The sequence below is a fragment of the Electrophorus electricus genome, chromosome 13 (genome assembly GCF_013358815.1).
Source record: "Electrophorus electricus isolate fEleEle1 chromosome 13, fEleEle1.pri, whole genome shotgun sequence".
Taxonomy (NCBI): Eukaryota; Metazoa; Chordata; class Actinopteri; order Gymnotiformes; family Gymnotidae; genus Electrophorus; species Electrophorus electricus.
Genome location: NC_049547.1, coordinates 8402886 through 8428366, shown reverse-complemented (window position 1 = coordinate 8428366; position 25481 = coordinate 8402886). Strand labels below are relative to the sequence as shown.

The 25481-nt window shown below is 39.1% G+C and overlaps 1 protein-coding gene across 6 annotated transcripts; it reads right to left on the bottom strand.

The window, feature by feature from the left end:
* Positions 1–1419: 1419 nt before the first annotated feature.
* acp7 (acid phosphatase 7, tartrate resistant (putative)) lies at positions 1420–23413 on the bottom strand. Of its 6 annotated transcripts, none has more exons than XM_035533022.1 (18): positions 23271–23413; positions 22459–22554; positions 21962–22100; positions 21082–21282; positions 20635–20817; positions 20179–20271; positions 19971–19996; positions 18640–18737; positions 16018–16080; positions 14709–14823; positions 14300–14413; positions 13277–13343; positions 12516–12583; positions 12215–12286; positions 11561–11698; positions 11110–11197; positions 5924–6062; positions 1420–5039 (listed from the first exon to the last, which is right to left on the bottom strand). In XM_035533022.1, the coding sequence occupies exons 3-16, from the start codon at positions 22059–22061 to the stop codon at positions 11132–11134; spliced, it is 1404 nt and encodes a 467-aa protein (XP_035388915.1). In that variant the 5' UTR covers positions 22062–22100; positions 22459–22554; positions 23271–23413; the 3' UTR covers positions 1420–5039; positions 5924–6062; positions 11110–11131. The 6 variants fall into 6 exon arrangements, with proteins under 6 accessions (XP_035388915.1, XP_035388913.1, XP_035388914.1 ...); XM_035533020.1 differs by lacking the exons at positions 1420–5039; positions 5924–6062 and adding exons at positions 6436–7232; positions 7663–7733; XM_035533021.1 differs by lacking the exons at positions 1420–5039; positions 5924–6062 and adding exons at positions 6436–7232; positions 7663–7728.
* Positions 23414–25481: the final 2068 nt, after the last annotated feature.

The window sequence follows — 25481 nt, the reverse complement described above, 5'->3', positions numbered from 1 at the left end:
AAACCTTGCCTATATCAAGATGTGCCTTGTTACAAGATTTTCCAGGCTCAAGGAGAAAATCTGACCCTTAGATTACTGATATCCACTCAAGGCCAGTAGAAGTTCTTTTTGTTTGTGTATGACCTTAGCCAAGCCACATCCATACTAATATGGTGCTTTTCAGTCCCATCTGTCATTGGCAGACCCTGTGAGGGTGATGCAGATGATTCTTGAGCTAGCACAGTGGCAGTTTCTGCATCTATGATGTTGACATACCAACATTAAGTTAACTTTTTTTTTTTTACCTAATCAGGTTTTTATTTATAAGCTTATTGATATTAATGGTTGTTACAATGGTTTTTACATGAAAATCACAATATTGCCATGAATTTTCTTTGTCAGGACTTTGATCAGGAAACAAATTCTTGCTTCATCTTCACATCCTTCCTCAGGACATGTACTGTCCCATGGCCAGTGTTCAAGGTGGCAATTAGTCATGATTAGTCAATATTCGAGCAGCAAGGGAGAGTGGATTGGGACATTTCCTAATAATGTGACCACTCTATGTCATGCTGCAGGGAACTAAGGGTAGCTGGACACATGTATATGGGCATCAAGCAACGTTGTCTCCAAATCACAGACGTTAACAGGGACAGATGCAACAAAAATGTTCACACAACCAGAACCTGGAGTAAGTCGTGGAATATCTCATTTGGAAGCATAGCCAAAAGGTTAGGCTAAACAGTTTTTTGGATTGTCATGACACTTCAGTACTGCTCAAGGTTTTGGGAGAAATAACGTATTAGGCAAAAAGAAAAAGTGATGGTTAAACATGGTCTTACAGTCCCTTTTCTATACATAGCAACAGTCTTTAATGCATTAATTTGCTTATGATTACTATACTATATGTAGACATGCATGTGGTAACTATAAATTCTGCTGTAGTTATTGGTAAGATCCTTTCCGACATGGAGAACATACTTTGGCTAACATTTCCAACCAGAGTTCAAATTCCATACAGCTAAAGGAACTTTGGTCCCATTTTGAAAGTCATGTGAAGAGGACCCTTCTAGTGCTGTCACTCACTGTCAGCAGTCCCAGCAGGAGAGCAGGAGAGACAGTGTGGCAGGCACCCGTGACTCTGGCTGCTTCCCATTTCTTAAGCAGCATGCAGACTGGGAAGTCTTAAATTACAAACAGGAGTGACCTGGATTTGCAGAGGCATATTTTTCTCTTCTATGGCTTTCTTTCACTTTCTCCTCGGTGAGCCCTGCTCGCAGGCAGGATTTCTTGCCCTTGGCTCCTTTTACTGGGCTTACTCCCTCCGGCCTTGGAGAGGATGAGGTGGCGGAGCAGTCTTAGTGCCGACCCTCTCCTATGCAGCTGCCCCAGGGCTAAGCAACTTACTGAGGAATGGGGGGGGGGGGGGGGGGGGGGGAAATCCAAAGTGTGATACTGAGCATATGACCACCATCTGTATGAAGAAAAGATTTGTGTGATAATCTGTATATTTGGTCAAATTTCGTTCCTCTGATACATGCAATCCGGATCTTTAAAAGGTTACTTAATGTGCTGCTTTGCTGGCTTTTCTTGTTTAATATAGTAAATGTGTATAGAGACATGGGCTGCCTGCTTATTCTCCTTCATTTTGATATTCTAAAATAGAAGAGTCAACATCTCTCACACTACCTCACCTTTTTTTTTGTTTTGTTTTAGGTTTCTTTTGGGAACACCTAGTTACCAGTGCAAGTTGGCAAGTTCCGAAAGATTTCTACTGAATCTTTTTATGCACAAGAGAGGAAAGCTTTATCTATTACTGTTCCCTGTTGCGTTTGCTTGAGAGTGAACTGATGGGTTAGAGAGGTGTGGGGAAGGGTTTGCTGCCGACCAGAGTGCAAATAGTGAAAGTACAGAAATAATGACATACTGACAAATAATGACATACTACATTCATTAAAGGACAACCAACCTTGCACAGGAACTAAACTTGCAGTGGAAAACACAGTAAACAACAAATCAGCAAAGACCAGATTAATACAAGCTAAAGACAACAGAAACAATATAAGATTTCAAGCTTTAATATTCACTTTGGTCACTTTAAAACAAGATAACAGAGTTATTCATTTTATTATTATTCATTAAAAGGTAAAAGTACCTTTGTCACCTGTATGCATGGGCATTGTATGTATATTGGCATCATTTAACATGTTCTTTTAAGTTACTGAGTTTCAAGACTTGGAGGGTAGATGCTAAAGACTGTCATGGGCTCAGTCAGTGTAGCCGAAACCATCAAACCAATTAAACTGCAAACTTTCCCGATACTTATACTCACCTGAAATAGGGAGTCTGGACACAAACTGCTCTGTGATTACAAAACAATAAAATACATGCACAAGATTGGAATCACATTCTGTTTTTGCCTTGCGTTTTTTCATCTATGATCTAAAAACCTTGAATAAGAAGCAGAAAAAATATTTTGACTTACTGCACCAATGCCAAAATGTTTGTTCTTTCCCTTTTTTGAAGTTCATTATAAAAAATCAACATAAAACATTTTTCTTCTGCATTCAATAGATGGCTTGAAACATGAAAAGAAGTGACTCCTGCCAACAATAAACAAGAGTTAAAAAGCATTTTCAAAACAGACACAGACATTCCTAACTCCTGAGTGGAGGCAGTTCACGACAGCTGTCACCCACCACACAGAGGCATCTTACAGACGTCGCATCTTACACGGCTGTCAGCGATCGTAATCTAGTGTGCTGCAACCCCAATCAAGCGTTCTTCACTGAGACATCTGTAAATCCATTGGGAACTAAGGATAGCGCGTGCCAATGGTTTGCAATCTGTTCCACTCCCTGGAAAAAATGCTCTTACGCCTTGCTATAGGGGAAGTGAACCAAACATCAATGGCAAACATATGCTTATTTTATCACAGCAACATCCTAATGGCCGAAACAAATGCAATGTCGGGGCAACATCTGGTGGCATAAGTAGCATTTATCTGATTATTGATATTAAAAGATTATAGATACAATCAAGGGCTATATAACAAATTCTGGGTTCCTACTTATTTCAAGTTCACAAGGCTGGTTCATTTTTCACTAATGACAAAATAAGCACAGTGTGCGGAAACATTTGTGCTGATATTAGAGACATGCACTTAATGAGCATCATTTAGGCATATGCATGTGGCCCTAGAGGACCTCGTACACTTCTCACAGACATCGGCTGCTGCTTGTGATTAGCCAGAGCTAACATTATTGCTGTCTGCCTTTATGCTCACACTGCTTTTTGTGTGCTACAGCTATGACCTACACACACACAAAAAAAATTCAATTTTTACATGGAGTGTAACCAACCAATAAATCATTGGTTGGATTTAATGGTTTTATAGGACCACAGCAACATTGGGCATATGCTTGTACACACACACAGATGCTCAAAAATGAGCATAAGCATATTCAGCATGGGAAGAACTTTAACAACAAATCTGCACACAAATGACCACATCATTCATTTAGTTGGTCTGTAATAGTCAAATCTATCCAGCAAGGCCTAGAAAAAGACATTGACTTATGTCATTAGCCGGCACAGTAGCTTTTCAGTTTATTTTTCAGGCAACATGCTAATAACCAAATAACTTATAACAAAACCTATATCTCTGGGCTTGGTGAATAACAGGGAGAATGCGTCAACCTCCTGATTTCTCTATGTAGCCAATAATGATAGCACAGAAGAGGCTAGCATCCTATCACGTCCGGGCATGCAGTGATGGAGAAAGCACATGTGGCACTGGATATTTTTGAAGCGGATTCCTTACTGGAAGGAAGCAAGAAGTATGGGATCCAGGTACATGTGAAACCTGTGCATCCCATTCTTGCAGTGCTTTAGAAAGCCTCCTCATAAAGGGATCTTTGTACTGTTAGGGGAGATAAAGGAGCCATGTAGCTTCTGTGAAACCCTATGTTATGAAAACAAAAATAGACAGGCACAGAGGAGTGAATAGCAAAAATAAAGATTTTTTACTGCATATTTGCCATAAGCAGAGACTTTCTTTTAGCAGAGACTCTCCTTTATGTTTGATAACAATGAAAAACTCATCTTTTTTGGAAACTAAGTATACCTAACGTGACACAGTTTAACATAATTTAGTATAAGTGCAGTACAGGATGGCATTTTTCAACAGCTCTGACTGTTGTGTCTATACTATAAACACCTTGTAAAAAAGAATGGGTACTGGCATCAGCTGTTATAGGAAAGGAGGATCTCTGATAGATTGAGTCATAGGCTTTAGATTGACAGTCCAATGTGCTGCATATATTACTTTTAGGAAATTGGGGTAGGATAGTTAGTCTTCTGCCTGACATTTGTAGGAAGGCTCAAGTCCTGAAGGACTTATATGTGGGGTTTACCACAAGGAGTATGTGACCTCCCTAGAGGATCTCCATTTCTTAAAGGATCAGGGTGTGGAGAAGAGGCTCATAAATATCTGTGTCAGTGTGTGTGCTGCTTTATGCTACACACAGTCACATACTTCCAACATCTAGATCCAATCACAATCATCTCGAGAATGAAGGACTGAAATTCCTGCTATCCGAACCCTCTGGGCACCAGCAGCGTGTGGTTTTACCCACCACATTTCTTTATTTCCTGTGATCTGGGATGAGTTAATCATGCAGCTGTATTGCTCTGCAAATGGCATACCCAAAAGCTTTTACTTTGCTTTTTGGACTCCCAACCTTCACAACAGAACACATGGGATTTCTGCCAAAATCGTCCTGACACGGGTGAGGCGACTACGTAAGCCTTACTGTAGTTTTCTAATGGTGAATGAAATGAGCCTAATGGCAAGTAACAGAAAGACTTACATTGGAAACTTGTGTGGACAGCTGTTTCCTCACTCGTGCCCTGCTGGTCTGTCGAGGAAATCGGCTTGCTCACTCGCTCAGTGGAGTACCGATATATCAACGGCCCCATTGTGTGTGGCACTCCAGGTTTCAGCTTTACCCTCGATGGTTTAGGTGTCCAGCGCCATTTAATTGAGCACTCTCAAGAGCCTGCCAGGAGGAGACGAAAAACAGGGCTGAGTCCAGCATTGATCGCGGTTACCACATCTCATGTTCTGCGAAAAACGGCGAGTTACTTCACCAAGCACCGCCAGGACCTAGGTTTAGTGGGGGTCGGTGTGATTTCCATTAGGCAGAAAAAAGGATCTCTTACTGTGGGATCTTTCCATAAGACACAGTGATGTCTGAAGCACAGTTCAGCTTCTATACTAGTTTTATACAAGTACAAAAACCAACAAAAAGATACAATAATCACAATAATCAACATGGACCTGAATGCTGCATGTTGCATGTTGATCTTTACTTCATATGCAGGTTGAAATTTAAGATTTGATTTCTAATTTAGGTTACATACTTCTTTAAAGTTGCATCTAAAAAGTGTACACACAAAATTATCAAGCTATTCATTATACAAGTAACCGGTTGGACAGAGAGAGAATGCAGTTAAATATCAAAATTATCTTATTTTCACTGCTAAGCCTCCTGTAGCAAATGTTATTGTCTTTTATTAATGGTCTTCATTAGAATTTCAAGTAAACAACTAATCAACATATTTGGTATGATATTGGTATGTACATGCTGTTTATGGCACATACTGTAGTTATTTGACTAAAGTACCCACACATTCAAGCAGGCTGTGTAACTTCAGTGTTCACCATTCCAGGCGATGAATGTAATGTAATCATCCAACACTACTAAAAACTTCCCTACAACACATTCATTCAACAAAAGGGCATGACTATGACTATCTGTCACAACCTACACTACATAAAATACTATACAATGAGCCCATGTCCTAGCACTGCAGGCTTGCTATTACATGTCCATTTGTTTGAAACAACACTGAACCTTCTTGGTTCATAAGTGTGGCATACCAATAGTGACTCCTTAGTTGATGCCTAGTAGAAGAAATGTTTCCCTCTTTCTGACTGTGATCCTGCAGATTCATACTTGAAGGTTCAAGGTGTAGCCTAGCCTCCTGGTGAGCAAGGTTCCTTTACCAATGCAGCTCCCCTGAAAAGAGGGAGGGAGAAAAAGTTATTCTTGAGTCCAAAATAAGAATCTCAGTGCACATCGTGTATTTGACTGATGCTCACCAGACATCAGCTCATGGGTGAGGAGGTCACAGGCGAACGCATCCACTGCCAGAACTTATTTTTAAAAAGCATTCTTTAGAAATACTGCCCTCTAGTTGGTCAAATACTCCTTATTCAAGTCTGCAGTTAATTACAAGGCTTTAGTACGTGTATTAGTGCAGGGGAATAACCAAACACTGCTTGACTCCAGTCTTTCAGGAAAACTGTAGTGACAAGAAGACATTACATTGTCAAAGCAGGTTGGAAAGCCAAGACAGTACGTAAACAGACAGATATTGGAATTCATTGGATAGTCCATCAAAATTTAGACAGGGCTATTTAATGTTCAAATGAACATTGAACAACAAAGATTTCAGCCAGGGAGAGGTGAGTCTTAGGTGTTTATATTTTGACCATAGTCCAGTGTATTTCATGCCTCAAATTTCCTTTTAATTAAGTGGTGACACCTCTGAATTCACTCAAAAAGAGAAATTATTTAGAAGTTTATGAGAGGTTATGTTAAAAACTATTTTCAATATGGATCAAAATGAATTTTTAAAAATTAAAATTCCCACAATTTGCACAGTTAAAAATGTTTTCTCCATTTCCTCTCAATTTACCATACCTAGTTCCTACTACAGAATATCCACTTCTCCATGCACCATCACATGTCAGCAGGAGAAAATGTTTGTAATGTTTTTTCAATTTTGTGAAAATTTTGAAACACACTGCCATCACTGTTTTATTCCTATTAGTATACTGTAGACTTTCAACATTTGCCCTGTCAGTAGTATTCAAAGACACCGTGCTGAGTCCTCCTGTTGATACTGCATTCCTGGATGGTCATTAAATGGAGCTCCACGGCGAGAATGTCTGCAAGCAGCAGAGGCTCTTTGTAGTGGGCCAGTGGAAAGCTCCCTCCAGAGAAATGGCACTGTGGTTGAAGGCAGCGTGTTGGCTTGCAGGGTGGATGTAGCGACCGCAGGCCATCTGGGCTCCGTCGAGCTGGTTTATGGAATGGCTTGGAGGCAACTGTCAAGCTCGCCTTAGTTTTCATCACTTGCGGGAGGTGGGGATAGTGGTAATACCACCCAGTGCTTGTTTTGGGCTGAGGGAACACCAGAGAGTTAAAATAACACAACCAGCTCACCGCAGTGTGCTGTACTGCAGAGACACAGCTCGCACTCTTAACATCTATTCTGCCTGCTCGACATGTTGGTTTTTGCAAGACCATTCACAATTGCTGACTCTTTTAAGGTAGTCCTCTTTTAAGGTAGTCCTAGTTTTAGTCAGTCTTACACCACCCAATACTTATTAGCCTCCACATGTGAACTATTTGCTTCATTTCTGCTTTAGGTTTGGTTTTACACAAGAAAAATGTTTAAGAAATCTCATCTTGACATACAGAGTACTGGACCATATGTAATGCCATATGCCATATGTAAAACTCTAGGTCAATTTCAGTGCAAATGCAAATTTTCCTTAAAAGAGGAAGAAACTTCTGAATTTGAACGTTAACAGTCAGATGTAAACATTACCCAGCTGTCCTGTCATTCTTGCAGATTCATGGGAATGAAGTTAGGGAGGATGTGATGACCACTCTGCTATGCTACATGACAACCAAAAAAAGGGGAAAAACATAGGTGACAAAGCAATCAGGAAATATTCTACCAACTAACAAATGTACTCTCACTGAACACTTGTGGTCTCTCCTTATTCTGTGTGCCAAAAGAAGCAAGTCAGTCACTGTCAGATCCACTCCACTTTGAACCTATTTTTGTTATCCTTGTCTGTTCCTTTGGCTGGGACAGCTGGGGACAACAAAAACAATCATCCAGCTACTGCAAGTGGAAGTTTGACCCAGCTGAAGGTTGTGTGTGTACTAGAACAGATAACAGAAACAGAATTCATTATAGGTCCATGCTTCTGGAGAGCCACTCAAAAGCTTCTTTTTAACTACCATGGATCTAATGATTCTAATGAGCCTCAAGCTCATTCATGACAAAGGACAGTGGAATATCATGTTTTCCATTGAAAGTGCTGCTTTGCCTTTTGTATAACAGATAAAAACAAAGCCAACGATTTGAGATGATCTGTATGACTATTTCTGTAGGTAAAATGCCTCTGGTAGCACCATAGTACTTTGGCAGTCTGGGTAGATGACATTGTATATTACTAATGAACCAAGAACATTATTTCTTGAGGGTACAGCTGAGTGAAAGTTCTAATATTCACAAGTTCTCTATAACTAGCAACAGCACAGTCCAACAGAATAGATTGATTTTCATAGTCACTCACTTATTAAATAAGCAAATAATGGGTTACTGTATCACTCATCTGCTAGACTTGCATTAATCTACTAAAGTGATTTTCACTTTGATCAGGTATTTTTTAACCTCATTATTCCTTTTTCACATTTCAAAAACATCTTTAAACCCTGAGATTTAGTAGTTTTTTTTGTTGACTCCTGACAAATATTTAGTAAAAAAACAAACAAACAAAAAAAAGCCTAATCTTTAAAGTGCAGAATTACCAACCACAATGTTCAAAACAGCATTTGACATGAGCACATGCGTATTAAATTTGAAGTGGTCAAATTTACCCCCATCCCAGCCTTTTTCACTATGTAGTCCACAAAAGCATGCAGTGGAATATCAGAAATTTATGATAACAATCCCAAAAACGTGAAAGGGTAAAAGGGCAAGAATTTGGCAGTGCTACACTCACCCAAGTAGAGATAGTATTACAACAATAACAACACGTGGGTTAGCTGTTAATAGGCCACAGCCAAACAGCAGGGCCTGCCTCTGCAATCAGTGGATATAGTTTGGCCTCGGGTTTTCTGTACCTTTCAATCATGAAACAGCACAAGAAAAATGGTGGTGGTGTCTGTACATTGTGTATATTTATCAACATTGTTTTTTTCTGCAGAACAGTAACCTAAGAAAAGGAGGGTGCTACGTTATGTTCTTGCTGTCCTTGAATGATGCACGTTGCATATCAGAATCAAGTCATTCTTTTAAAATGTTTAAAATTTACAGGCTCTTCATTGCTCTTTACAGGGCAATTAGAAAGTGGCGGCTGGTGTCATGGCTGGGTACTCCAGAACACAGTATTTGGAATGAAACAGAGTAGGAAGGTAAACTGCAGAATGTTGGCACAGGGCACCGGAAACAAACAGGAAACAAGCATTACAGGAGCCTGCTCAGTGGACATAGACATCTGAAGTAACTCCTGGGTGCTTCAGATGACTGCAAAAGCAATGAAGCACTATATTTTGAGTAATGTAATTTTTAATTGCAGTAAAATGTCAGCTGTAATATCCAATGGCAGCAGCTTGCAGTATAGATTAACCCATATGCAAGCTTTCACAGGGCATAAAACTGCATCCTGTTCTAGGGTTAGGCTTAGTAAGTTCAGCAACATCCTTGAGTTGTTTTGATTAGCAATCGTAACGTATTAGCATACATTTAGCATAAAATCATCATTTACATATTTGATTGATATTCTGGCTGTACAGTCAGTTTTCTGTGCTTCCCTGTGCTTGTTTACACACTGTGGTTCACATGCTATACTGCAGTGGAAAACAATGACTCATTGCCCACAGCAAGCAAATTAAATCAAAGCAGTAGTCCCAGGCGACTATAAAATTATGTGTTCTGTTCGTTATTAGGTCAACTGTTAGAAAACATTGTGTCACTGTATTAACTGCATTAGAGTTGCTGAAAACTGTTCTGAATGTCTTATGTGCCCTGCGGTTCATGGAAGATAATGCTTGCCACATTATACTTCAGCACATTTCTCACCGAAACAAAATGAAAATGTGCAGAAAGTCTGGTGGTTTTTTTTTTTATTATTATTTTGGAAAATAACTTGGAATTTTGCTATATCTGCCAGCACATCAGCCAAAAGGCAAAACCCAGTAAGGCCTAGTCTGCCTTCCTGCCTAATTGGACCATAGCCACGTCAGCATCTTGAGCAGCACATGTTCATTAGAAATGAGCAGCCTGGCAGCAACTCAGCCAGCTACTTGGACGCTGCTGCCTCGAGCACACTGCTGGCTTATTCTGCAGGTCTTCACTAACCACAAATATGAGTGTTACATAACCTAGCTTCTGCGCTGGCTGCCTATAAAAGCTCAAGAAGGTACTTCATCCACCAGTCATGTTTTTTTATATAGGACTGACAGTTCAGATCAATTATTTTATATAGCCAAGGTACAATGCAAGTTTGGGATTTTTTTTGCTCAAAGAAAGCATTGTATTACCTTGAGAGTATAATAAATGGTCTATCCCTTGAAAGGCAATGAAAAAGGAGGATTTATTGAGCTTAATTCTCAAGTTATAAAAGTAGCAACATTCAGTACTCCCGAGACAGAATCGTATAAGAAATTATACAAATTGCAGACAGTATCAAATGTCCCTGTTGAGTTTAATCAGTGAGATCCAACAAAATGATAGGTTAATAAATTGTATGAATTTGTAATTAACACACACACACACACACACACACACACACACACACACACACACACACACACACACACACACATATATTTTCTAATCATATATTCACTGGTGTATTCATTTTTGGAGCTGATCCTCTAATAATAATTTAAAATAATAATTTTTCATTCCAAGAGAGATATCAGGCCTAATATTTTTGCAGTGATTTATATCCTTAATTTAAAACAATCCTGATTCAGTTAAAGACATCTCATGTTCTTTAACCAGGTGCTTACCAAGAAGTGCACACTCGCTATGTGGCCAGAAAGGGCTCCAAATCGGCATGCCAGCCTCCACTTTGAAACACATGCATGCTCACATGCACTCCTCATGCTCAACCAGCTTTACCGTTTGTTTTGCATAAAGTGCATGAAAGTGTCCGCTTGCTCATCCGCTAAAGGCTGTGGCTCTAAGGTATTAAAGTGTGGTTTTAGAGTGCAGGATCCTGAAGAAAAGTGGTTTCTGTAAGCTTCTAGTCACCTTCTCAAAGCTGATGAAGGATTCAGAGCCAGGCCTCTGGTCCGTGAACATCCTTTATTAGCAGGAGGCTGTCTATTACTTTGCCAGACTAGGAATAGAGTAAATGTTTTGTTAAATGGAGCCTTGGAAAGTACTTTATTCCTTAACTTAACAATACACACTATTTATATACACTGAAAAAACTACTCATTATATTAAATGACAATATGGTAATAATATCCTCTGTAATCCATAGACAATTACATTTTAAAAAGCTTTCCATAAAGCAGATATAAAAGGGATGCTGTAGTCATTTAGAATCTACTGCTACACACAGCACATAAAACCAGATATATTAGGACCAAATGGGATTTGTTGTGTTATTTCTCTAGGCACAGATGTATTTTCTATTAAGCATTTGGAATTGTAGCATTATCTTAAATACAGCCCAGGAAATGAGTGGGTTTGTTACCTGGTCGTCGGACACCTGCTCCAGGTAGATGTGTGTGGAGTTGATGAGGTGCATGCGGGTGTAGCCATAATCTGTACTTCTAAATGCACTCCACTCTCTTGGCTTCGGAATAAAGCCATCATGCTTTTCCCGACAGCCCTGACAAAGACAAACCACTGGCTTCAATGCATCATGTGGTCCATGGAAAGTGCTAGCAGTTTGCTAGTGTTATTTTTGTTTCAGGCTTTCACAGGTGAGATCTTATGTACTGATTATAACAGTAAACAGAAAGGAATTCTCGTAACCCAAACTAGGTGATGAGTATTCCTCAAACTTGTTTTTGTTTGAAGGAAATGTAACTAATTAGATCAATAAATTATTATAAATTCACATTGCTCTGCAGAATATAGACTATTAGCCAGTGATGTTTAACTTGTTGCATATTAAGCAAGTATGCAAAAAATAAGTAAGTATTTTGAACATTTTCCCATTTCATGCTGCAAATAAAGGGAAAAAAACTATAAGACATGGGTAAACTCAGTATGTAAGCACAGTATGAGGTTTTCTGCTTTGGGTAATACAGGAATTAATTTTAATTGAAATCTTGCAAATGTGGTAATGTAAATAAATGTAGATTAAAGCAGCTACACATCTGATTAAACAGGTCTCACTTACAGCGGAGCCAGTGATAATATGCACGGGTGCTCTGGGGTTCATGTATGGTTCCTCAGTGCTCCCATTAAACACCTGAGACAAACAAGCCACAACAGAGAACACACTATTACAGAGCAATAAAAACTGAAATTATGGGTAATTATGGAAGCTCTTTTAAAATATTACACAGAGTTGTGGTTGGAAGATATCATTAAGACTCATTCTTGCCTTGTGTAGTAGCAAAATGCTCATTAATGTGACAACTAATTTACAGTCTCATAGCATGCGGTACGTCTCATTGTGGAATTCTAAATACACAAACCTTGTAATTGTACACAGGCCACAGCCTCTCATAGGTGTGCTCATGTGCCCAAAACTCCAAGTCCACGCCTACAATGACATATACACCCAAACCACACATTACTGCACCTTTAGCATTTAAAACACATTTTGCACAACCAAGTATCAAAAAACACAAAAACAAAGACAGGATATAATTGACTCCCCTATTCTTATACCTCATTATTCAATCAAACCACATCCATTATGGCTGTGAGGCTTCACCCCAATATTATGAGACACATTACCATATTTCAGTGGAACTCCCAAAATGCTCAGTGATAGATTAAATCCCTGATCTATGTGGACCGGGATTTCTCTTTCCATTTGCTTGGCCAAACAGGCCTGCCTTCATCTGTAAATAAACATTTAAGTTGATCCCCAGAGCACGTGAGGCCTGAGCTCATGCACTCTTAGCCAGTCATGGAGGCTGGGGAGGGGTGCTGCTGCTGTGGTTTTACCACAGCAGAATGGCCTCAAGCTTTGAGTGTATCAGTTTGCTCCTTTAAATGAACAGTGGTGTGCTCAAGTTCTACATGTCAGCTCACATCTCCTGAAGCCCTTGAGGTCTACTCTATGAGGTAATCAGTAACAGTGTGGTTAGCTGAATGCTAAGTGCCTCACATTAAGTTTGTCCTAAGAAGTGAAGTTCCCCGCAGTGTTTCAAGAGATGGGAAAATATTTTTGATTGTCATTATATGTGTGTGTGGCCTGTCACGATGAAAAGCATGATTAAAGGGATACCTTGGCGATAGAAGAGGTCCTCCAGGCCAGGGGCTGGTGGATCGGTGTCGTTGCGTCCAAGTCGTACCTGAAAAGAGGGAAGGGGGTGAATCATAATCTTTCAGCACTATCAACAGACACCACAGACTTTATTGCTGAATTGGAACAAAATATATGCATGACAGTGTATGCTAAACCAAATGTAATGGAAGGTCAGTTTAAGAGAGAAAGGCAAGTGCTGGTTAAAATAGCTGTGTGGATGTTCTAGAAAGTGTGGAACGTCAGGCTTCTTTAGGATTGAAGAGTTGCTTGTAGGGGCTAATAAACCTGTCCACAAATGGAGCACAGTGCAAATCTTCATAATAGGCTTCCTTTATGAAACACAAGAAAGCCTCCTGAGAAGCTGCAGGACCTAGCATTTCCCCCAAAGAGTAATAAACAGCCAGTTTACATCAACTTATTATTCCTTTAAAAGTGGCTGTGAAATTAGACTGTAATTAAAGAGACTGGGGTTCTTGGTACACTAGTGAAAAACCAGTCAATTTATTTCAGCAGTATTTATTTTTTCACAACTGTGCATTTAGGAGACACAACAGGTAGTAACACAGTACTACAAACAGGGATTTATGACTTCATAAGACGAGTGTGTGCAATGAAGGGTCAGGGCTAGCGCCAAAGGGATAAACTTGGGACCTTTACTGACACCTGTCCTTCCCTCTCTGTTATACTGTTAGGGAATGGGTGAGATACTGTATATGCTACAGACAGCCTGAAATTAATGTTATCTTCCTGTATGTTTACAACTTTGGGTATATGGAATTGGTGCCCTGGGACTTGCATCCTGTGCCATGCTGACAAAGAGCAACAAAGTATTTTGGTTTCACTAATGGCACAGTAGACTGCTTGTAAAGATGTTTGATTTAGAACCATACAGCTCTCCTCATGACAACACAGGCCATAGGAGACCTGTTTGTACGAGCATTAGTAAATTATTGGGCTAATGCATTCAGTTGTTTAGGCGCGAGGCTCAGGAAAGGCCCTTACATAGCTTTCAAATTTGGTGCAGTCATCGTGGTCATTGTTGGAGCAGTACATGGGTCTGTGTGCCATGGTGATGATCCAGGGTCGCGCTGCCCTGTTCTCTGGTTTGTTCGCTTCCTGATCAGAACAGAGCCATAGCAGTGAGTTCAGTGAGTATCATTCAGATACCAAATATATATTTTACACACACATGCACACTTTATTTATAAATGCAAGATATTACCAGATTAACAAATTCTGGTAAAATATATAACATTAGAAAGATATAACATTAGAAAGATATAAATCAACAACACTTTTGGTTCAGCAAAATTAGGCATCACAACTCCATCGTATATGAATAAAATGTTTCCTAGATGAGCTAAAATAAGTCCAGGCTGACCACATACAGTGTTTCAGTGTAAACCTCTACCTCCAGGTCCCCCTTCAGCCACTCATACTGCCTGAAGAGGAGGTCCAGGCCATACTCAAGGTAGAAGTAGACCTCAGTGGAGAAGGAGATGATGTGTGCTGACCCAATGTTCCAGCTGCAGGCAGACGTGCAGACATAAACATGCTCAAGTGCTTTCCAAATGTTACAGCAGGCAGAAGGCAACTCACCCTTTATACAAACAGGCACACTGCTCTGACGGTGATAGCAGTCCTCATTTTTTTCCTCGGTAATTATTGAAGAGGGACTGTTCCACAGACCAGATGAAAACTGTCTGTTCCCATGTCATTAAAGCTAAACCTCAACAGTCTCTCCAGCCCCTCAGGAGTGAAACTATAACACAGCTAGGCTAAAATATTTGAGTTACGAAGGATTTATTGGTTAAATCAGGAACATGCTAAATACACCCAGTGAACCTAAAACAAGACAATAAACACAGGCAGATCATAGAAATAAAGGGTCTTGAGTTAAGCTGATTTACAGTTATATTATTTTGTTCTAAAATTTCAATTCAGAGAATGAAGGGGGGCTTCAAAGGGTATTTAAGTTTTGATGTAAGGCTCTCAAAAATAGTAATGCATTAACACTGTCTGTCACCAGAGGCAAAAAGGGAATTGTTGTTGGGAGTTATCATATTGTTTTCCTTTTGAATCTGCGCTCTGACTAACAAAGGGCCTATGATTTGATCAGAGCCGTCTGAAAGATTCAGAGCATAGCTGACGGTTTGAGCTGCACAGGCCATTAGGCTTTTGATTAAAATCTAAACTGAAAAGGAAAATGAAAAGGCTAAGCTACAGTCAGTATATATTCTAAATATGAACCTGCTCTGAGATCGCTATGGACTAAGCAGATCAAAGATGTCATTGCACCACCTGAAAAATCAACGACTGCCCACTGCTCAAGGCAGTCCATGTGTCTGCGGATATGACTTTCATTAGTGCAGTATTGAAGAAGAATGTGTTGCTCTTGTACTCCACCAAGACAAACCATGTAGGCTGTCACATGGCCAGCAGCGTGCAGAGTGAAATTACTGCTGCGTTATGACGAATAGCAACTGAAAAAAAGACTAAAGAGAGTGCTAGAAGTGAGCAAGTCAATGTTCCCATTTTAGCCTGGCCAATGAGATGGGAGCAAAGACAGATGAAACCTTTCCTGCACACGCTCCTTTTAAACTGGAAGCCATGCTAGCAGGCCAGCAGTCTAGCAGCATCACTGCCACCACATTTCTTGGCATAAAGAGCATTCACTGCAGACCCACGCAGCAGCTGGATGTATGGATGATGGTTCCTACCTGTACCACAACCCCTCCGTCTGGCCCGGCATGTTGAAACGGCTCCTGTAGTGTGAGAAGTTGCTGAAAAAATTAGCAGAGCTACTGTCACTGTCACGTCCATCAACTGCTCCAAGCACCTCAAGTTTCTATGCTAAACATCTGTGGCCGACTCATGTCCTAGGCCTGGCTAAAGACATGCCAACCTGCCCATCAAATATTTTGGTGCTACAGCGTGAATGGCTTTCTAGCAGATACAGTAACTGCCCGCTCCCCCACCTTTGGCCATAAAAGTAAAGGCCGGCTTTGTGAGGTACAGTGGTAAGATAAATATTTATTACAATAAATAAAGAAGGAATATCACCACAAAGCTGCCAAGTCAACCCAGGTATTCAGTGATTAACAAGCTAACAAGTTTAGGGTCATGGCCACTGACTACAGTTAGGTCAAGGGTCAAAGGTAAAGGAGCAGGCAGAGCCATTTTCTTGCGGTTTTGTGCACAGGACCTAAGGGGTGATAGGATTTCAGATAGTTTTCAGAGGATTTCAGAGTTACTACTATAGCTAAGACAAAGAAGGGCATAGAAACAGCATTCGCATCCACTGTGTAAAACTAAACAGGATGGAGATAACCATGTAAGCCTGTACTTCAAAGCACAAGCTAGATCAGTGGGACACACTTCTAAACAATATCCACAGAGTTCTCACTAATTATTAGTGAATACAGGATTAAGTTTCAAGACACTAAATTCCTTTAATTAGGATATGCTTTCAAAGGACAATAAAATGGGAATAAGAAAATATATAAAGGAAAAATAATATGACTAAAAGGTTATGACTGAGCAACTTAATGTGAAAAGAAAGAGCAGGAGCCACATGCATAAAATTTTCATTTAACGGTATTCTTTCAAGTCCTAACAAAACATTTGAAAACGCACCGAAGAAGGAGGATCATCAGCTTTATAGCTCTCTCTTGTGGCTAGGACAGGGAAGATCAGACATTCACAAGATGATCAAGTTACTGTAATAAATGTGAATGTATTTAAAACTGCACACCTAGTACTAGCTAGTACTAACACTGTTACAGTGGACATATCATTGGTTTAGGTTAATAAATGCAGTCCTCAAATGCTCCAAACAGTCAACAGTGCTTGAGTACCTGCTTGTTAGTTGGTCAGTATAATGTATTACTAATAAACTATTACCGATACTAACACTCTATACAAGCAAAGTACAAATATATGCTGATGTTTACACAATTGAGGGTTAAGGGCCTTGCTCAGGTGCCCAACAGTGGCAACTTGGTGGTGGTGGGGCAACCTTCCGACAACAAGTGAAATTCCTTAACCACTGAGCTACCACTGCCCATACAAGTGAATTCCTATATGAATCATACACTAAAAAAAAATACATAAAATGAATAAAAACTATATAGATGAGTAGCCTGAGCTAGCATATACTACGGTGTCCCGGGCTTCCTTAAAAGTACACCCAACACATCATTGCTGATGTAAGAAAACTATCCAAAACAACACAGCACAGTGGCAAAAATTGAACACAGGACATTTCCCTCACTGCTCCAGCCTGAGCGTGAGAAGTTATGGGGAATGTTTACCTCAGGTTTGCTTATCTATTTTTTTCCTCAGTCAATTACTATAATAATTCCCAAAGCATTCCTAGTTATCCACAATATCTTCCTCTTAACGGTTTAAGTTTATCTGTCCACTGAGCACCACAAGCATCTTCCTGGAGCAAACTATGTAGCTAATTTGCTAGTTTGAGATAAAAACCATTTGTCAGTGCTGACAAATATTTCTAACAAGCGGTAATGAAATTATAAAATAGTTTAACTCTTTCTATTGTTTATCCTGATTTTTTTTAAAAACTACATTTGAAGTGGAAAAGTATGCCATCTTCAGATGTGTATTTACAATGGTTACGTTATAGTTAGACCAAGCTATGAAACTAATATTATTCATTCAAATTTAAAAATTAGAAAAATCCTCCACAAAATGTCCTTAATCTCTGCTGGGTAAACAGTTTTCCCTCCTCCAATGTACTCCTTTTCCAGACAGTAGTCGCGGCTCATGAGAAGAGTCCGAGTTCAGCCGGCTACTTTGCATCCGTTTACGGAACGCACACCGAGCCAAGAAGTTAATGGCGGACCGACTGAGAGCAGAGCCGACAGGAATGTGGCGGTAGCACGGCATGGCAAGCACTAAGAGCCGCGGGCAGATCGAAAACAGATATCGTCTAGACTGCAGAGCGTCTGTTTAGCCAAAGAATGAGGCGCTTCAGGAGCTATGTCATCACATCAACACAAAAGCATCAGAGCTTCAAAAAAGGGAAGATTAATACCAACAAGAAACTCTATAACTGAATAAAAAAGCGCATTCATTTTGCATAACTAAATGTGTATGCAGTATTGATATATTAATATAGCAAGTTTACATTAATATATTAAACACAAATTCTAAATACAACATAAAATGCTGAAAAGCGAAATGCTGCAGAAATGGTGCAGAGCCAAAAGAACTCAGTCAGCTAATGAAAATATCTGGATATAGGACCAAGTGTCTTCAAGGGCCTTAGTGGATTCTAGATGCATCTTGATAAGCATAAAGGGGTTATCTGGAATACTTACTAGGCCCACTCATGATTACCAGGGCAAGTCATATAGGGCACGTAGGCTGCAATGGACTCTATCTGTTTCATAAACTCATCTCCAATTCTGCCTTCATCCTGAAACAGACGTGCATGCACACAGACACAGACACACACACAAACACATACAGGAAGACATAACATCACAATGAGCCAAAAGTCTAGACTCTGTGCTCATATATTACTGAAACTATAACTGAAAGAAAGGCAAGTGTGCTTTCAAACTGGCAAAAAATGTAATGTATGTTAAGCAATGCTGACAGCCTAAATATAGCAATATTCATTAATGATGTCATATAAGCCATAAATCTGCTTAATGCTCCTAAATGGCAAATGGCGAAGGGCAAACTGTCAGTAAGTCTGACTGAGAAACCTCAGCAATGACGGAAAGCAAGCTGAGTGCAGGCCTGGGCCACTATTAGGTTAAATCAGTTTTCCAGGCAACTTACCCAAATGATCTACCATTAAACAACAACAACAACAAAAAATCCTTGATGAAATCTGAACCAGACGTTAAGAAAAATATAATGTTAGGCAATTGTGGGATAAAAACTGAACAGGGTGGACTCAGGTGGGGGTCACTGAATTTCAGGGCCCTAACGAGTTTTCTGACAGCTAGTTTTCTGTTTTACTAGGTGGCCGACAAGGGGAACAGTGGAACAGAGCTGTTCATATAACTGCTTCTAGTGGGGTGTTCAGACCTTTGCGGTCATCTGATCTGCACGCCCATGGCAAATTTTACTGCCTTTAGTGGAAATACAGATATCATGACACAAGCGTTAGCAGCATTCTTTGGAGAATGAGTTTTACTTTCAAAAATGTGACAAAGTATGACTATGAAAAACAATGTTTATACAACATGTGATCCAACTGGATGCTGATTTTATGGGAGCCTTCCAACCAACATATCATCAGAACATTCCTCAGCAATATATTACCATTACAAAAAAAAAAAAGAAAACCTTTTTCTCTGTATTCATTACTTCCAGACCACGATTACTTTCTAAATATTACCTGCCACTTTCAGTTCATTACCTGCCTGTTATGAAAATACATTTTTTGAGTGAGACTGCAATCATGGGAGTCTAGGCAGTGCTTTGCAAAATTACAACATGCTTGGACCACCTTTGAGCACCATATGAAATTATTTCACATTAATGTTTTTAGGCATCCAAATGATGATCTCGTTGAATGTATTTGTTTATATAAGCAAAAAAAATCTTAAATGGTCCACATCAGGAAGGTGTTTGACCCTCTTATATGCAGCAACATTACTGCAAGATTCATGAAAAAGGTTTAGAGTAACTTTACCTCATGCATGTCGTAGGCAAAATCTCCTGTAAATTAAAACACAGAGAAAAACACTCAGATTGATTAAAGATTGACTGATCAGCTCACCCACTCTGTTCTAGCAAAACTTGCCAGTGGGTAGACAATAAGGATGGTTACAATGTTATATAATCTTGTAACAAAAGAAAAGGGCTGGAATTCCAATGAGGCATTTCAGGCGGCTACTCACTCTGCAGGTACTCACTGATGTGTATTTTGGGCTTTGTAACTTGAGCTTTGTCACTTTGCAGACCATTTACATGCACAAAAAAACTATATAAGACTAAATTAGGAAAAAATGGAAAAGCACAACAGGTCCCTTTAATATACTGATCATAAACAAAAAAAACAGTATTTCCTCTCTCTCGCCAATAAACTGTTTAGGCCCTAAACACCTAATGTCTTGAACAGTGTGGAAAATTGTTTCTTCTGTCTTTGAGAATTTTGTACTACAAAATTCATAGTGCTGTGACCCATGGCACATATGATATCATGAAAGCAGTTTTAAAAGTTGGTGTTACCATCATCAACTGCCTGCTTTGAGACCTTTATACTGAGGGTGCTAGTCAACACTGATGGAAAATGATGCACTAATAAAAAGAAAACTTAAGTTCAGAATTGAGCACAACTACGTAAAAGGGTTTACCGATGTGCAGGATGACATCATACATCCCGACCTGGGTCTCCTTTTGCAACCTGGCAAGTGACTGAGGGTTTTCATTGCCCATGTCTCCAAACAAAGCAAATTTAGGGCTAAAGCTTGTGCTCTCAATTAGAGCAGTAAAGTATAGGACATCACTCCAGCCTGCTTCACTGCCACAGTGATAGACTGTAAAACACACATGTGCACACCCATAAACAAACATGCATGCACATGTGCACACACAAACAAGACATCCAGCAAGTGTAGTATGAACATACAATTAGACATCCAGTAAGTATAGTATGAATGTGATTTTGTCTAAAATGAATTATTTAAATCTTAAAAGTAGTTGCCACATCATAGCTCTTTATAACCACAGTCTGGATATCAGACACCTTTTGCCACTTGTCCAATTTAGCTTTAAACAGAATAGGCTTAGAATAGGCTTACCATATGTAAAGCCAGGTATCAGCTCAGACAGGGTGACCCTGTGAATGTATATTTTCCTCTTCTCTGACCCTCCATCTACAAACGTGGTGCAGTTTCCCCTGGCAGACTGAGTAAAGAGCTTTCCACCCCATAGACCATATTCCACAATGCTCTCAGTCGCATTTAAGGTTGTCCAAGTGATCACCATTGAACCCTTCACACCTGCATGGTGGGGGTTGGACTACATTACCCACAGTACACAACTGTTCATACTTATATCACACAGCTTGGTAACATAGGCAAACCTTTTGTTTTTTCAAAAGTCTAAGAGGCTTTCCATTTCCAGCCACAAAAGAATATTATTAAAACAGTGATAGTGAAAGTAAAAGTGACTTGACAAACCTTTAAACTATATACTTGTTTTAAAATAATCAATCAAGAATTTGAGAAAGCAGTGAAAGAGAGAAAGCAGTGTTTTCTGGCAAGCATACTTGTTATATAGCAGACTGAAGGCCTGCCGGTAAGAAAAGTATTTATTGTGTCAACTACAGTTTTCTAGGCTGCTCTGGATAACAGTAGTAGCAAAATTACTAAATGTAAATGTGAAATGTATTAACAGTATATGAACCACATCATGAAAAGTAACTACTGCAGCTTTGGTCAAATGTTTTCTCATAACTTGAGTGGAAAGACAAATGGCTATTAACTTGAATTACAAAACCCAAAAATAACTTGTAGACTTCCATCTTTCCAGCCTTAAGACTGATTTGTACTAGGTAAATTATATCTGAAATATCCCACGTGTCCTGTGGAATGACTAATCAGTTTTCACTAGCTGGAAAACTCAAGAAATGGAAGTCTCCATCATGCATACACTAAAGTACTAAGATTTTGCTCTCACCTGGATAAGATAAGTGCACTTGCTCAGGCTGGCTTCCAATAGGCAGCACACACGAAGCCACACAGATCTGGCCAAAGAGTAAAACATACAGAGCAACCATCTTTTCTTGGTTTTGTTCTCCTTTGCTTGTCTCACACTCCTGAGAAACAAAATAGTGCTCAGACCTGTTAACTATCAACCAGTCTCATGACCTGCTGCATAAACTCATCCATATTTCACAAGACCAGTGACAATAACATAACAATACTGTTATGTAAGAGCTGCATTAACTCCAGCAGTGAATTTCTGAAGCAGATCTTCAGTAAGCGCTTATTTGTAAAGTTGGATTATGATGTTTTTTCACTTCTGTTAACCAAGTTCGGAAAAATGAACAATTCTGACACATCAAAAAAAATGTGCTGTTGTATGGTGTATGAAAAAAGGAAATCTCTAGCCTTTGACACAGATTGTGAGCTTTAAAGAGCTGAAAATTATTCAGTTATTCTTTGTTTCTTCACCTGTTTGCATTGACTTTATGGTGCTATTCCTCAGCTCAACTAACTTCATGCTGCTGGATATCAATACCAAGACGTCTGTGTGTCACAAGCCGCCTTCTGTTGGGAAGAACAGTAGAGTCAGCTTGTATATATCAGAGCGCACAGAAACAGACCTCCAACCCCTCGTGTTCAGTCTAGCATCTGCCTCTCTAAAATGTCACTTGCATTACACTTTCGTGTGAGCAAGAATGTGATTTAAATAGGTACAACGTTTATATATATTTGAATACAAGACCCACAAATGTAAGTAACAGGTTAATGTTAACTTAGCCGACATTATAGTATGGTTTTAAAAAAAATCTAATTCAGATGAATCATGGAGAGCTTAAAATATAAGAATATATATGAAAATATAACGCACTGTTAACCGTTAACATGATTTTAGAATTCAGTGGCATACCGACCAGTCGAAAAATAAATCCATAACTTTTGTTTTTATCCTAGCTTGCTAACTGGCTTCATACAAGACTAAGAAAATATATAGAATAATGCTAGCTCGCTAACTGGCAAGCATATTAGCTAAAGGGTTATACTGCCTAACAATAAAGGCAAATTGCAAATGACCTACTCATATTGAGCTAGGGGACTACATCTCAAGGTTCCAAAACAGCTAGCTAGCTATAAACCTGATTTCAGCTAACTTAACTAGATTAGCTGTTAACCAATCCATCTAGCTACCTAGCTAACTCTAAAGTATCTCTAGTGTTATGTTGCTAGACACCACTGCTAGCAGGATAGCTAATTCGAGAAGTAAAAAGACCAAAAAGACACACCTTAAAATACAAGTTTTAGTAGATTCGGGATGTTTCTGGAATCGTGATGTTAGCTATCTGCTTTAGTTGCGATACTAAAGGCAGCTAACGTTACTAACGCTACCAATTTGGATTCACAACCACTCCAGTCATATGCGCCTGTACCTCGGTAGTTTTGTTTTGAACACGTGACATGTAGCTTTGCACGTGTGGAGCGCATGCAGTGACAAAGTATAATACTGGTACGCCACCCAGCGATGTGCTTGAGACTATGCCTTTTGATGATATCTAAAAGCGCTGGTTATTTAGAATGTGATAAATGGGAATAAGGCCTGACCAGAAAGTAAGAAATCTGCACGATTAGATTCATCAGCAGATTAAGCAGGTACAGCCTTTGACGTTTGAGAAATGAAATTCCAGAAATTTCATACAGGATAAAAGGGAGGAACTGAACTGAACTGAAGTATCATTGATCAGACTGTGAATCTGAAGGAAAGCTGTTTTGGGGTATCCCAGTAAACAGTGTTGGAAGAATTGCAAGGATATGAAAGATCATACCACCTGGGCACTGCCTAGATAAGGTTCTCCCTCAAACACAGAACAAGAAAAGGACTTGTGAGGGAAGTCACAGAGAGGCCAGCAACCACTTTGAAGCAGCTAAACAGTTCTCTGGTTGAGACTGGACTGAAGGAGTACCAGTCAAGAACATTAAGAGCTCTGCACACAACTAGCCTATTTGGGAGATTGGCTAGAAAGAGACCATTACTGAAGAAAAAATGCAGGACAGTGATTACAAAGCCAAAGCAAAACAGAATGGATGAAAATTAAAGGGTGAAAGTTAGAACAATGGCCAAGTCAAAATCTCAGTCCCACCAAGAATCTGTGTCACTATTTGACCATTGTAGTCCACAAACATTGTCCAACCAACCTGAACATCCTAGATCTGATCTGCCAAGAAGAATGATCTGAAAATCCCAGACAGTCAAAGTTGCAAAGTTGGTAGAAACATACACCAACAGATTTACGGTTGTTATGGCAGCAAAAGGTCGCTCTATCAAGTGTTAATCTGAAATAATTGAATACTTATGCAAGCAGTATTTTCTTTCTTTCTTTCTTTCTTTCTTTCTTTCTTTCTTTCTTTCTTTCTTTCTTTCTTTCTTTCTTTTAAGATCAATTGAGAAATATATTTTTTTAATTGACTTTGAATATTTAGGTGTGGATCATTCCTTTTTTTGCAATAAAAATGTTGCCTGGAACAGTAAGTGTAAGGGTCATTTGTAATCTGATTACTTTTAAGGGGGTCGTATATGTTTGCAAGGCACTGTATATTTTTAGTGTCGTTTTTACCAAGTCATATTTAATGAAAATGTCATGTATGAATGTTTTCTGACTTAGAAAACACATTTCACAGCATCAATAATGATGATGGAAACAAACAACTCAAAAGACAGTCAGCCAGTTGATGCTGTCAGGTGAACACCTGTCCTGTAAGAGAAAAAAGTGTCACCTGACTATAGATTTTGGAGCATACAGTAGGGCAACAATATGAGTCAAGATGTTAAATATGTTCATCAATGAGCCCAAACAGGCAGCAACACCAGTAATTATGTATGAGTCACTACAAATTCCCTCCCAGTGTTTCAGGGCCATAAAGTGAAGTACACAAGTGTCCGATACTCTGAATCCTTTTTAGGGGTATGTGCCAAAACAATACACAGAGACACAGAACTAAGTCTAAATTCAGTTGTAAGTTTTATATAAGCCTTCTGCTACATAATGCAATAACTGCCTTTCTTCTGGAATTTACATGCCAATGAAAACAAACAACAAGTTTCTTTATGTAGGTAGCATTATAGCATTAAACCAACATAACATAAGAGAACTGTGTACTTTCTTATAAAGTAGAAATATGAACTTACTCATATTTTTTTTTTCAGGATTGTTAAGTTGAATCTCTTTATTATTAGCCTATATATTATCTTCACATGTGTTATGATTTAAGAATTGAAATGGGATGCACAACCTATGTGTATTTCCTTTTGGTCATCTTTGCCTTCAGGATAGATCAATTCATGTTTCCTTTTGGTTTGTGTGAATCGTTTCACTCTGTTGTAAAAAGTAATTCAAAATGTTGCAAACCAAAACAAATTATTTAAACAATATAATTCATTCATTACATTTTATTAATAGTAAAAAAAAAGCATAATATTAAAATATAAAAATAATATAACT

Bases quoted from the DNA above. Each gene is read 5' to 3' on its own strand.
- acp7 (XM_035533022.1), bottom strand. From the start codon at position 22,061: ATGGTTGCTCTGTATGTTTTACTCTTTGGCCAGATCTGTGTGGCTTCG. The intron at 18,738-19,970 runs GTAAAGTTACTC...CGTCTGTTTCAG, and splicing joins TTGCCTACGACATGCATGAG to GATGAAGGCAGAATTGGAGA. The intron at 14,414-14,708 runs GTAGAGGTTTAC...TGTTCTGATCAG, and splicing joins GGCTGAAGGGGGACCTGGAG to GAAGCGAACAAACCAGAGAA.